This window comes from Fukomys damarensis, unplaced genomic scaffold (assembly GCF_012274545.1).
Source record: "Fukomys damarensis isolate Sample0158 unplaced genomic scaffold, DMR_v1.0_HiC HiC_scaffold_27, whole genome shotgun sequence".
Taxonomy (NCBI): Eukaryota; Metazoa; Chordata; class Mammalia; order Rodentia; family Bathyergidae; genus Fukomys; species Fukomys damarensis.
Genome location: NW_022900939.1, coordinates 14,750,095 through 14,764,749, shown reverse-complemented (window position 1 = coordinate 14,764,749; position 14,655 = coordinate 14,750,095). Strand labels below are relative to the sequence as shown.

At 42.3% G+C, this 14,655-nt stretch overlaps 1 protein-coding gene across 4 annotated transcripts in view; it reads right to left on the bottom strand.

Annotated features, from left to right (window-relative positions):
- Slc1a2 (solute carrier family 1 member 2) overlaps window positions 1–14,649 on the bottom strand; it is a 139,693-nt gene extending 125,044 nt beyond the window's left edge. For 2 of the 4 annotated variants that reach the window (XM_010612575.2, XM_010612576.2), the window contains exon 1: window positions 14,569–14,649. In XM_010612575.2, the coding sequence (XP_010610877.1) occupies window positions 14,569–14,585 (17 nt within the window). In that variant the 5' untranslated portion in view covers window positions 14,586–14,649. Of the gene's footprint in view, window positions 1–14,415; window positions 14,501–14,568 lie in introns of those variants that run through there. The other 2 variants (XM_010612577.3, XM_010612578.2) reach the window with 2 other exon arrangements.
- Window positions 14,650–14,655: the final 6 nt, after the last annotated feature.

Below are 14,655 nucleotides of genomic sequence, written 5' to 3'. Positions count from 1 at the left end.
TCTGTTTTGATTCTACATTCATTTCAAAAGCTGCAGTGTGGATACCTTGGTTCTGGATCTAGGAAGAAGCCAGCATTCACCTAAGGCCGATGAGGATGAGTGGAGCTGAAAAGTTCCCCTAAGACTCCGGAAGGGCGTTTCGTACATTGGTCCTTTATCCAATCATAGGACTCATAACTGCAAGGGCACTCTGAGCCCCAAACGAAGGTGCCTGACATAGTGTTCATTCTCTTATCCCAAAAGTACACAACAAATACTGATCCCCTCTGAACATGGCCAGTTGCCAGAAAACTACAGAAAAGAATTCTGCTTCTAAAAAAAAAAAAGGCAGAAATCTTTTCATTTAAGTTCCTAGAAAACACATGTGCCAACTACATGATACTATTTCTAGATGTGCAAGAGTCCACACTACGGGAACTCTACCAGGAATTATTAAGTGTGCCCAGAGCATCTTTAATAGCTAAAAGCAACATTTAACCACAATGTTCTCAGCTTCTGTAACTTTCCTTTTTCTAAACCAGTGGTATAAGCCGTTGAGCTGTCAAGTCCTGGAGTTTTGTCACTGATGCAATTTAAAACTCATGTTTCACCTAGGTTCCTTCTTTGTGTCAAATACATTTTAGCTTCTCCTTGTTTTCTTTCATAAAAAACAAGGAAAAGAAGTCTGAGAGGTGGCAGGCATCTTGTGAAAGATGGAGGGCTGAGACTCTCCTTTGATTTGCTTCATTGCATTTACAAGAACGGAAGATATGAGTGTGTAGTCTTTCCCAGACAGCAGGAGGGGGATGTGACTATGACAAGTATATTTTCAGCTTCACAAGGTGAGCTGCTCCTCCTCTGATTTTTCTTATAACCTACCTGAACCCTAATAACTTGGAGCAATCAAAAAGCTGATGAACCTGATAGATGGGGGGAATGCTCAAACGGTCACTACAAACCAGACCATCTCCTTAAGAAGCAAAGGGTGTGTTGTCTCAACTTTGGCCCCATTACCATCTTAAACCTGTCCCCTTTTGTCTTCTCTATACCCTTGAATGTCTCTTTCCTAAAGCAGACAATGCAATAATATTACCATTTACTATGATAATGATAGTAAGTTGGGGCATAGATAAGTCTTTGCAGTCCTGACCCTTGAGAGACACCAGGACAGTGAGTAGACAGACAGGAAAACGCTCAGCACACTGTTATACTGAAGTGCTAAGAGACAGGTCTGAAGAAGGTGCTGCAGGGACAGACTCTCTGGAAGAGGCCCAGCTCAAGCATCACCTCTGCTGAGGCTCTATCCCTCTTTCCCAGGCTGATGTGGAGGAGTATTCCCTGCATGGGGACTGGGTGTTCCGCGTTAGGATCTAGGAGACTGCGATGATCAACTAGCCCTCCATGTGCTCACACTCCAGAGAGGGTGTAGATGCAAATAAAAGCATACGTTTTTAAATATTTAGATTCAGATACCCCCCCCCAAAGCTCATGCAACCATAGGTATGCATTTGGGAAAGTAGCCAGACTGTGGCAGGGGCTATAGCTGACTTGCTGTTAGGATGTAGTGTTTAGTTGGAAGAGAGGGTCATGGCCCAGAAGGGTCCATCTCCCTTCCCTGCTCCTGTCTCTCCACTCTCTTTGCTTCCTGAATGCCATGACACGAGCAGCTTTCCTCTGCCCGGACCCTTCCACCGTGCCTTCCTGCCTTTAAGCTGGCTGACTATGGACTAAAAAGGTGATTCAAAATGAACCACTTCTCTTAAGTTGTGGGTGTCCGGGTATCATGTCCCAGGGGAAAAAAAGTGTCTGAGAGAGGGAATGAGGCAGGACTAAGAAAAGGAGGCCACTCTTGGGTGGAGTGGAGACAGAAGGCTTCTCTTGGAACTGGTATGGAAGCTGAGAAGCAAAGGGTGCTCTAGAATAGCAGGGGACTGGCCCTTCTAAAGGATGGTGGGAGGTGGAGGTAGAAACTCCTTCAGGAAAGAGAATGGGTCCTAAGCGAGAGGACAGAGACCAGGCCATGGGACAGCTGAACTGAAAAAATGGAAGCTGTTCAGCTTGCAGGAGGGCAACAACAGTTGTTAGCACTAATGTGGTGGATGCAGCAATGGAGACAAAAGGGTAGACTCAAAGACTTTTTTGAAGAGGGGACCAGGTAAGCTTATTGATTTGGGCTGACGGAAGAAAAATAAAACAGGAATAATACCTATACGTTTGACTTTGAATATCTGGATGGGTGGCAGTGACATTTGCTGAAGTGGAGAAACTTGGAAGGGAATAAAAGTGAGTCTGCAGGAAATAAAATCAAGAGCTCTGTTGTAATTTCCAGATGCTCACCAATTAGGCCATAGGATTTATCAGTCTGGAGGTGGAGACAAGACCTGAGACAGAAATACACACTGAAGGGATATCAGGATACGTGTGGTGTATAAAGGCCCAAGAATGAATCCAAAGGAAAAGGAGAGCCCAAAAGGCAGATGAAGAACGAGTCCAAGGACGTTTCACAAGATACGTAAGAACACAAATGAAAGGGATAAGGGAAGGAAAGAAGGACGGCAACTTGGGAGACACAGGGACTTGTGGAAGGTGAATCTTAAAAAAGAGAAAAGATAGCAACCACTACCAAATGTTGCCCATTAGCTTGCTGAGCAATGAGGCTGTAGAAGTAAGCAAGCTGTAAGCAAGCTGGCCGGTCCGTCTGTCAGTCTACGGATCACGGAGATTGACTGCTGGATCTGACAATCGAGGCAGGTGGCCTTTTCCTCCCGCTGTTCTGAGTTGCCTTCCCTGCACTGTGAGATCAAACAGAAAGACTGCAGGAAGCTTTGGCTAAGTGTCCCCAGAGTCATACTGCCCCCTCTGTGGAAGATCCCCCAAAACAACAACTGCCCCTAGCTCCAATGCTTTCCTTCAACAGCTCCTTCCAGGAAGTGTATTCAAGACCTCCTCTTCACCAATCAAGCCTTTCCCTGAGCACGTGAACGTGCCTAGACCACGCATACCCCCAAACGAAGGTGGTTATCTCAACATGTAATCCTGCTGTCCCCTACAGCTAATTTCCTATTCCTTCCTCCCCTTGACTACCACTCTTAAAAAAAAAAAAAAAAAAGCCTACATTTATTTTCTCTCCATACATCCTCAGCCTACACCAACATAGAGGCAGAAGCCATCACTTTGCCAACCCTGCCCTGGCAAAGGACACTGGAGGCCTTGAAATGGATTGACCCTGTGGCCACTTTGCAGTGTGTACATGATTCATTCTCACTATAGCCTGTGACATTCTAAGACACCTGCTCTCTCCTGACTCCCCTTCTTCCTTCCTAGCACACTGCACATCATGAGTCACCTCCCTCTCCCCATCTTAATAGATGCTAGGACTCCCAGGCCTTTCTTTTTCTATCTTTGGAATCTTTTGGGATAGCTTATTTACTTCTATGATTACAAATACCACTCTAGGGCTAGGGATTTAGCTCAGTGGTTCTGCTGCCTCACAACACACAAGATCCAGAGTTCAATCCCCAGTACCAAAAACAAACAAACAAATACCACTCAAGACAGCCCCAGCCACTCGTACGAGCTTTTTCACCTGATGCAAAAACTCCAGCCCAGCCAAAGTTATCATCTCCTTCTTCAAATGTGCCATTTCTCTCCTCAATTCCTCTTCAACATCCATCCCCTCTCCCTATTTGCGTAAGCCAGAAACCTAAGAGATGCTCTAGGCCCTCCTTCCTGCTCCCTCCTACATGCACATGGTCGCTGAGTACCTTTAATATCCCTGGAATCTGGTAACCCATATCCATCCCTATGCCCTAGTTCAGGCTCCCTCCGCTGCTGTCTTCTAACTGGTCTTAGAGCCCCATCTCGTTTCCCCATTCATATTCCACCCAATATTGTTATAATGGCAAAGACTTGTAGATAACCTAAATTTCTGTCAGTCCAGGACTGGTTAAGTCAACTATTATATAACCATATAGTGGAGTATTATCAGATATTATACGTTTCTGTGTTATTTACTTATATATCAATATATGTATATACACGTACAGACGGCATGCTTACATAAGCAGAAGTATTAACTGAAAAGCTAATTGTTAACAATAGTCTGTAAAGGCCAGTGATGGAGAACCTCTTAGAGCTTTCAATGATACACTCAGCCCACTGCAGCATTTATGCCATAGGTCCGCCACCAGGATCCCTAGGTCCAGGATGATGCAATTTGCAAACTATGTTAGGAGGCTTAAATGTGCACAGAGAAATGCTTCAAAGAATAGACAAAAAACGAAGAAGATTTCAGGAGAACAGAACTGGAGTGAGAGATCTTTATTCCATAATATTTGAGGTTTATGTTTTTCTTTGTAAAAATGCCATGGATTTTTAATGGGAAAAGAACTTCTGGTCCAGGAGGCAAAAAGTTTAAAAATCTTGTTAAAAGTCACTTTTGACAATGGCTAGGAAATCCTTCAGACTTCTTTAGGTGGCCGACAGTAATATTCTATGTGCACAATGTATTTTCTAAATGAAGACTGAAAATAATCAGTGACATCTCTACCTCAGTACTGGGGATATTGTGAGCTATCACAAAATTATCAGGGGCTGTCATAGTAAATGCTAGATTTTGAATTATTCATTCATAGGAAAATGGATACATATTGAAGATATACTCCTAAGTGAAATAAATAAGTCACACATGTGTAAATACCAAATAGTTTCCCTGGTGTGAATATTCTGCAACAATGCATAAGATTCTAATAAGATTACTGACATTTAGAAATTTGAAGAAAGGAGCTAAAGGTGTAGGGAAGGTGTGATACGTAGGGGAAGAACAAAAAGGGAAAAGAAAAAAATGTGAGAGAATGAAAAGATGAAAATAAAGTGTTTGTAGATGGGGAGGGGAGGAGGGGGGGAAGGGAGGGCAGAGGTAAGGGGAAAAAATGAGAATCAAGACTTGCCATGTAAAGGTACATGATCCCAACAATGAATATAACTGTACTGTATCCCTAAAATGTACCAATAAACTCAATAAAATTAAAAAAAAAAAAACGGGTGAAGAAAGGAAAAGCAACTTTGAATGAGACTTTGGCTGGCTCGCTTTACCTTCTACTTCTCTACAATGACCTACTTGAATTAAGTTCTGTAATTAGAAATGCAAAGAATGTTCTAGAATTTTTGTTGGAGATATCATGCACTGCTTTGATGAAATTTACTCCTAAGCATTTTAAAAACAACACAAACATGATAATCAATGTCTTGAACTCAGAAAACAGAGTCAAGTGATATGAGAAAACAGGAAATACCATCAGAGGTATAATCCATAAGGCCTTGGATTATGCACAGAACAGTTCTTTCATCTCTATATGTATCAATATTTACCATCACATACAACAGAGAAATGTCAGCACATAAATACTGTTGCCTGACAGAATGCCTTATTCCTTGAAGCAATAGAGCAGGGTGGTAGATATTCCAGAAAAGCGTCATGCAGTCCACTGCCCACTTTCCCCAACACAAAGACACTGTAGGAAATAGCACCAGTAAGAATATAAAAACAGCAGCTTCAGTCCTGAAAATATCAGTGGTAATTATACTCTGGTTCCCATCAATTTATTCATTCTTCTTTCTGGCTCCTTGCATTAAACTAACCACTCTAGGTAGAAATAAGATTAACATAACTAGAGTTGCTGTCCCTCTCTAAGGCAGAGATTTCAGTTACCCATCTCCCTATTGGATCAGACATCCTTGGAAGGACTGGAGCAGAGAGAATGGCTTCCGTCATCTTCCATGGTGGCTGTGTGGGTCACAGCTAAGAAGAAAAAAGATGATGAGCCCTAATTCTCCCCATGCTTGCCCACAAGAATCCACTTCCTCTTCCATTTTCTCCCTACTATACCCTCTTTTTAAGATCTAGCTTTAGCCTTCTGAGCTTCTATAGCTAACAAAATCCAGACCCTTGCAGTTTATTCCATCAACTATTTTAATATGGCCATGGCCTTTAGGATTTCAACTGAGTAGCTTTATAAGCTTGGCTTTCTTTATGTTTCTCTGAGAACAGCCTCTGAAAATGACTCCTAAACATGCATGGTGATGACATATAAATAACTTTTTATTATAACACAATGAGAAAGCCTTGGCTTTTTCAACTATTTTTACCTTCTAATACATTTGAAACTTTTATGCAAAAATGTAAAAAAAATAGCGTTATTGATTTATCTATAATTGACAGATTGGTCTATGTATTTATGGTGCACAACATGATGCTTTGATTTACGGGATAGCTAAATCGAGGTAATTAACATTTCCATGACCTTGTGTGTTTATTACTTCGTGGTGAGAACACGTAAAATGTACTCTCAGCCATTTTCAATTCTCAGCAAGTGTATAATACATTGTTATTAACTGTGGTCTCCATGTTGTACAACAGATTTCTGGAACTGATTCTTCCTATATAACTGTGATTTCATTCCCAGATATATAATATAGCATTATATTACAGATGATAGCTTTATGAAGGCCTGGATATTCAGATAGAAGCAACTGCATTCATGACCTTGTTGTCTGACCAACATGTGAACTTGGAGTCTATGTCAGACACTGTGGTCAACCTCAGGTCTCAATTAGGACAGAAAGTTTCACTGGCTCAGCTGCTAGGTATGCCAGTAAGTGACAGCTCTTACCTCTAATCCACTCCAAACCCTTGTCCTGTACTCACCCAGGCCCATGGCCCATACCTAGAACAGCCACATCCAATGGCTACTAATGCACGAGTGGAAAGACCACACATCTTCTCTCAGTGTGGAACCATTCTAAAATGCATCCTTACTCCAGATCTTCCGGTGGTCGTGCTGAGACCTTTGCTGTGCCTGTTTCAACTTCTCCCTTCGCTCACCCCTGCTACCTCCACCCATTTCCAGGACTTTAGGCTGACAGCACTAACTTCATGCCCTCCAGACTCCATCTCAAAGTCTGTGATCAACCAACCAGCAACAGTGTCCCAAGTTCAACACGTGGAGGTCTGAGAAAGAGTGCAAATCTGAGGATTTTCAGACTCATAGATGAACTCCCTGCAAATGATTTCTTCATCAGAAATCTGAGCAATTAGTCATGATCCAAAAATCAATGATCCTTCCAGTGCTATGATCCCATGAGGATTTTAGGTACGTCTGCTGATGGATGACTTTGAATTCCAGGAAAGCACTGGGGGAACAGATTCAGTCTATAATTCCATTACTCTCTAATCCATTCTCAAAATTAGTCGAATATGTATTCTTGACACTTTTTCTAGGCCATATGTTGCATATAAATATAAAAAATATTGGCCGAACCACTCCCCTAGGTACCATCGCTCCCTAACTCCATAGGGTGTCTGAGTGATGTCAGTAGATACCAACCCATTTCACCCCTTAACAAGTTCATCCAATTGCATTCTGTTTATGTTGACTTCCATTCACCTTCCCAATAAAGCTGGCTACCAGATACCAACTGTCTTTTAAAGGAAAGACTGAGATAAAAACAAAAAAACAATTTGGTTTATACCAGTTGGTTTCCCCTGATACCCAGTAGAAGGGAGTGCTTTCCTTCTTTTTTCTGTCTTCTTTTTCCTAACCTTCTTTACACACAGCTACCTCTTCTGCCTGAAATTTTCTGGTTTGATGTCTACAAACATATATGACAATTGTTCTCAGTTGCCTAAATTTATTTCTACTTTCCTCTTATGGTGGCTTTTTCTTTAAATGTCCCATTTCTGTTCAAAGATGAATTAACTGCTTTATGGAATTATTACTGTGCTTCTTACACACAGCCACCAATAATCATCATAACCTTTGTTCTTCAGGGACCCTTGCCTATCTTGCTGTCTCTAATCAAAATAGTTGGAGACTCTCACTGGACCTAAAGCAAAACACACTGCAGAAATGTTGGGTTCAATCCCCAGTAACAGAAAAACAAAAAACCAAAAGTAAATAGGCACAAACAACAACAAAGAGACAGTCTGAAAGTTTAAGGCAACGGGGATTAATTGCAAAATACACACACGATGAAGCATCATAGAATTAGATGACAACAAAACAAGGAAACCAGCCACAACAGAAAATCTAAACTTCTCTAAGGCCCAGTTTCTTCATCTGCAAAATATTCAGTAGGAGTTTTTCCAAGGATTGAATGAAGTCACATAGGTATAGTGATATTCATTTGAACAAGTTAAAATGAATTGCTCTAATTATATCTATCTATAGGAGTTATATGAACGCTATTGATATATGGCAAGCATTTACTATTATCAAATTATATGTCAGGTAGAGAAAGTTGTTTTTCATCACAAGAGAATGGAATGCTGTGGTGACTGGGATTACCTACGTACTGAAGGCTTCCAAAAGGATTTGGGTATTCAATCTGGCCCCTGTTGCATGATACACAGGAATATGGCCTCTGAAAGATTCCTTCCTCAATGTAAAAGGCATCCCTAGGTCATCAGTGTTTGCATCTGTTATAAAACAAAAAAACATCTGTCTATGCTAGAAGGATAGAGACAACAGCTGTTTTGAAAAAAGTGAGGAAGTTAAGTCACAATCCTAAACAACCACACTTAAAGACCGCAAAAGGAAGAGTAAGTTCCAGGGACTGCTAAATGCTCCGCCCACCCTCACCACTAACGAGCATATATCCAAGACACAACATTCTAAAGACTGGCCTGTGTGATCATAACCTGGGGTGTTTCAAAGCACCGCACCTATAATTAGAGAATGATGTTCACTTCTCGACAATCAATAACTGCAAAGGAATTCCTTATTGAGAACAACCCAGAGCAAAGCTAAAGGAAATAATATAACAAGAGTGGCTAAAGGGTTCAAAGGGAAAAACTGTCCATTACACAGAAGTGGAGATCTCGAGATGACTTCTAGTCCAAAACCACTAGGCAATGGAGTACCCAGGGGATGGAATCCAAACTCTCAGGCTCTCAACAGTTGCCTTGGAGAGGAAATGGGTTAAATAAGTAACAATGGGTGAGAGTCCCACAGAGACTGTGCCCAGCCAGCAACACACATGTCTCAGAGCACAGCCACTTGGCCCCAACAAACCCACCCCTGCCTCCACAGGACAGAGGTGTGGTTGACTGAATAGGGCTATGGCTCCAGGCACCAGACCCCTGAGTTTAAGGTCTGATTTTCCACTCACTAGCTATTGGAGCTTAGAGCATTTATGTAATCGTTCTATGCTTCAATGTTTATACCTATAAAATGCAACTAATAATAGACCCTGCTGTAGCATACCGTTATAGGCATTGAATAAGTTTATAAATGTCAAGTACTTTTTAAAATATTGGGCTGTAACTATTCAATAAATGGTGCAAAGCTGGAGGGCAAGTTCTTTTTTCATTAGACCACCTCATTTCAAGAGAAGCCAGAATCACGCCGTTTTTAAAGATGAAATATGTTTAAATTAGGCAAATACACTGAATATTTTTGAAATGCCCTATGAAAAAAAATGCATACATTGGGCCACATACAGTCTGCAGGTGCTGTGCAGAGCAAAACTGGAGCAGAGGAAGACGGGTCTCACTCATCCTCAAATTCGTCACCTGCTCTGTGATCCACAGAGCACAATGCTGGGAACCGGGGATGGCAGGAGGACACAACAGAAAAGCCCGTGCCAGATTACAAACAGCAAGTGACAGATGGCCCTCCTCATCAAATGTAACAGAAGCAAGTACTCTCCTCAATTTAAGTGACGCCTTTAAATTACAAGGGAGCATGGGGACAGTGTCTCCACCTTTGTCCCCAAAGACTTCATTCATGGACTTTAGCATTTGGTTTGCCTGGACCCATCCTAGAGGGGACTGGGATTGACAGGGATCAAGTCCAGCTGCTAAAATGGAGTTCATTCCCTTCATCCCATTTTCAAAGCAGTCTTTGCTCAGTGAGTCTATAATCCAAAGCAGCTGCCAAGATTGCCAGAATCACCAGCTGGCAGTTCAGCAGACAGCGGTAGATCTGCTCCTCTAAGTGAGACATCAGTGGATGAATGAAAAAAAAAACAAGTAAATATCAACACTGTTGAGAGACCACCTTTTTAAAACAAAGCACTAAGACAATGAGTTATTCTCTTTAAAAGTTTAAGAATCTACCCCTCATTGTCTATTAATCCTGCTGGTCCATTGTCTTCTCTGCCATTATATAAAGACAACTTAACAGGTTTATAAGGAGATGCCAGTCCTTTTCTATTCTACTAACAAACGTGCAGACCATCTGCCTCCAATCAATGGTGGGTACGTGGGAGAAAGCGCAATGAAGTATTTTTAAGCACTCCTTCATTTATTCATTCCAAGGACCTGGCACTTGGAGCATTATGGGGTGAGGGATGGGCAGAGGGCAGAGACAGCAAGCTCACAATTCTGGTAAATAAAGAGACTTGCCATAATCTGATTCTAAAGCCCTTCTATGAAGCATCCTGACTGCCCCCAACAAGCTGTCAGGAGCAAACAAGTGAGGGCTACAAGCATGGCAATGTCAGGCACTTGTTAGACTGTTTTTCAGGCTGTGAGGACAAGTTCTTAAAATGAAAACAAAACTAAAATTTTATCTTGAAAATGGCACTTCTGTTTTCTACTGCTCATGTTTTATTAGTAAAATAATTATAGCAGGGGATCAAAATGAAGTGAGGAGGATTCAGTTCGTTCTGAGAGGCAAACAGTCCAGTGAGGGAAAAATGCAATATAGAAAACAGTTTGGGTTACCTTTGAAAGGAGGAAAACCAGACACGTGGGCATTGTGTGATACAGCCATGGGGGAAGGTGGAGAGATTTTCTTTGAAATCAACCTATGTTGAGGTTCTCACTGTGAAAAAGCTTTGCAATTCTGGAAGTGTAGGCTGCATAGTGCACTGATCCAGAAAGCTCACACTTAGCTGCTAGATTTTCTTTGCTTTTGGAGCCAAAGCATCACTGTTTCCTTGTTTGACACATCCCTTAAAGACAAAGCCCAAAGAGAGGATACCTAATTACGTCACATAAACGGGGAAAAGAAGTCATTACTGATGCTGCTGCACAGACCCGTTTTTGATTTCTAATAACCTCGTGCTTCCATTTTACAAGTTTCATTTGGATTTAGAAATTATTTCTTGAGAATTAAGCTTTCAGTTGCTCACAAGAGACTGTCTTAGGAAACATGAAATGGCTTTCTCATAACGCCACTAATATCCATTTTTACCCAAAGGGGGCAATTTCTATATTCTAGAAAATGAGAAATGAAATTCCAGCAAAGCCTGAGGCACCCACTATGCAAATCCCTCTAGAGCCCAAACCCCCTGCCCTCCACTCAGCCCTTGGTAAACCCACTCCATGGGTTCTTCTTCCAGCTGACCCCAACTTCATTCCCCGGGGGGAAAGAGGAGGCCAGTGTTACCTTTTGCTTTTCTTTGCTTGGAATTATAAATTCAGGGGTCTCCTTCCCCAGAGTCTTGAGCTGTCCATAATTTTCTATGTCACATTCTAGGTCAAAATGAAACCCAAGCCCTCATGATTGGCCTTGACCTTGGCACCTTGGCTCCTGGTACCTAATAACAAGTCTCGAATCTCTGCAATATTGTAGTGACCTAGCTGTTCTCCCCCTTGAAAATGCATTTCTAAAATCCTTGCCTCTCCAGCATCTGAACACTCCACTGCAGCTCACTCGGTAACAGACACTGGTCTATCTACCAGCCACTGCTTATACTCTCTTTCTAATCTGGGTCAAGGACCTCAAAGTTATCTCAGTGATTCCAGCTACAAGAGGAAACTCAAAAAAGGAATGTTCAACTGGGTGTTTAGCTCAGTGGCCCTGCATCTGCCTGGCTTGCAACTGCAAGGTCCTGAGTTTAATCTCAGGTGCTAAAATAAAATAAAATAAAAATAAAAATAAATAAAAGAGAATGTTCAACAATCAAATTAGACCTTGCTTTATAAGAAAACACTTCTTCACATCTGGGAACTACTAAAGAGACACTGTTGATTTTTTACAGAAACTGGAAATTCATAATCTCAAGTCCAGATAATCAGAAATTTCAAGCAGCCAGATTGGTGAGTATGGCAAGTTTGGTTTTCAAAAGACCAAGAGCAAGTACATACGTTATAAAGGAAATATTCTAAAAGGCAACCTGTAGGTGTACATACCAAATATTTGAGACCAAGGTAGTTATCTTCTGCCCCAACTAGCCCAGCACACTCTTCAGTGATACCTGATTTTTCCAGAGAAAACCCCACAGCTCTATCAAGTCCTGGATCCTCCTGGGAAGATATTCTATGGAGTTTTATTCTTAAAGTCTATTTTCACTGGACTGTCTACTTCATAGAATTATCAAAACACTCAAATATGGTAATGCACATGAATGCTTTGAAAGTGAAGTGCTAAACAAGCATAAGGTGTTACTGTTGCTTTAAATAGTTCCATAAAAATTGTTAATCAATGCACTTTGTTGATGGTATCTACATCATGAGAAAAACCAAAACGTTCACCATAGTATCCCATGGTAAAATCTTAGGGCAAAGTTGAATTAAAAATGCATAAATTAAAAACTATAATTATATGACTATTTTTGGCATACTTCTCCATAAAGCATGTTTTCAAAAATAGCTTTGATATTCCCTGAGGGCAAAGGCTAGCAAAGGAAGACCAACCTGGGAAATCTTGGTGAGTTTCCTTTACAAGGGGTATTAACCAAGAAATACCACCCTACAGGAAAAATTTAGTAATAAAAGTCCTGGACTGGAGCTTCTAAAAGTCAGCTCCCAGACTATTTATGTCCCTGTACCCCACATCCTAAAGCCTAGCATGGATGTTCTACCCAACAAGGATCAGTAAATGCTCCTGGAAGGAAAGGGTCTTTTGCTGATCAGTTATTGCTCTTAAATAATGATGGAACGCAGATCTTTCTATATGTTTCCTAGCTTGTCAGGTTTTGTTTGTTTTTTAACCTCTTTAAAAGCAAGTTTCTTTGGTCAATCTTTTCTTACAATGTACAACGAACAAAGATGACACTTATTGAATATAAGTCTTTCAGAGATACTAAAATCTACTTCTGCTCTATATTTAATGTCCAGTCATTCAGCAGTTGTCACCGAGGACAAAGGTGAGATACACTCTCCGTCTGGAAAGTTTTGGTGTCTTAACTTCTTCTTTCATCATCTGGCCAGCAAATTTGGGAATGCATTAGATGCAGGATTTGACAGATGACCATCATTCATCTTTTTTACAGATGTTCGTCCACCTAGCTTTTACAAGCAGAGGTAAGTTTAGAAAGGCCTTGAGGATAGACAGAAAAGCCTTTATATCTTTTCTAATATGAAAACCTTTTAAATAAAACACGGAGAGGTACTGATGCTATGCCATATGGATTCTTAATATTTAACTCTAACGATCTGGGTTTTTTTTTGTTTTTGCACCAGATACTGCCTCCCTCTTTACACAGATCCCTTTCTTGAAAATATTTTTCAGAAATAATTATTTTAAAAGTCCACACTGCTAAGCCTGTTAGAGCAAAAAGAAAGAGGAAATTTCATATTATGACCTCTCTGGAAGGACTCCAGGGGACAGAGAAAGGATCAGTTCCTTCCCTTGGACACAGACAGCTTTAAAACTGTTTTCCTTTGTTTTAAGTTGAAGTCAGGATACTGGCTTTGGACACCAGCTCTTCACTCCTGCTGAGAGAGCCCATTCCCCCAAACAAGCCTGTGGACTTGATAAAACATAGGACAGAAACTCTGGAAAGAGCCAGGGCCAAAGACTCTCCACTTGAGCCCAGACGCAACCCTGGTATTTACTTTTCACACAACATGAGTCCAGTGATCTTCTGCAAGTGGCTTAGTGCCACCTTCTGCATTCATCCTGGGGCCGAGCTCTACCAAGCCTGAAATATTTCCTGGGAGACTAGGGTCCAGACACCCTTCCTTAGACACTCACGAGATCCTCTGCCCCTCGCAGCCTCATCTCCCTCTTTCTGAGGACAAACGGTCTTTACCTATCAGTAAGGGCTTTCTCCATACCAACTGTCGGCTCCGGAGGCAAGAGGCTGCTCCAGCGCCTTGGGGAAAACAGAGAAGCCAGCACTCTTATCCCTGCTCCAAACTACAAGTTTTCCCGCCTCCTCCCGGGAAGCACCCAAATCTTTTTCACTGTGCCTTGGAGCTGGCCAGTCCGCCCGCCAGGGTCAAGGAGGGATCCCAGGGGTCGCAGAACCTCCGCCGCGACTGCGATCTTGGCGTTCAAGGCCGCGCGCGCTGATCCTCGCCCCGCCCCGGCAGTGGTCCGGCTCATTCATTCCGGCGGGTCCCGGTTCCCAGCCAGGGTCGCGCTCGCCCACTGTTTTCTAAGGCAGTGTCTGCACACACCCTGGCCAACCCCTATTGTTTTTAAATCACAAAAGTAATTTCAAGAGGATTTTTTTTTCACACTTTTCAGACCTCCATCATACCTTGGCCCTGCAATTAAGACAACCCTCTCTCGCTCCCTCTAAGGCGTCGTCGCTCTGCCACCATCCCCGAGGCCCGGCGCGACGACACCTCTCTGTCCTGAACCCGGATGGGGGACCGCCACCCCCTCGCGACTCCCAGGAAAGCCCTCTCACCCGTCAGAGGATGCCATGGTCTGGGGAACGCCCCCTCCTCTTCTGCACAGTCGGGAAGCGGCGGGCGAGGGAGCGAGCGGGGGCCGG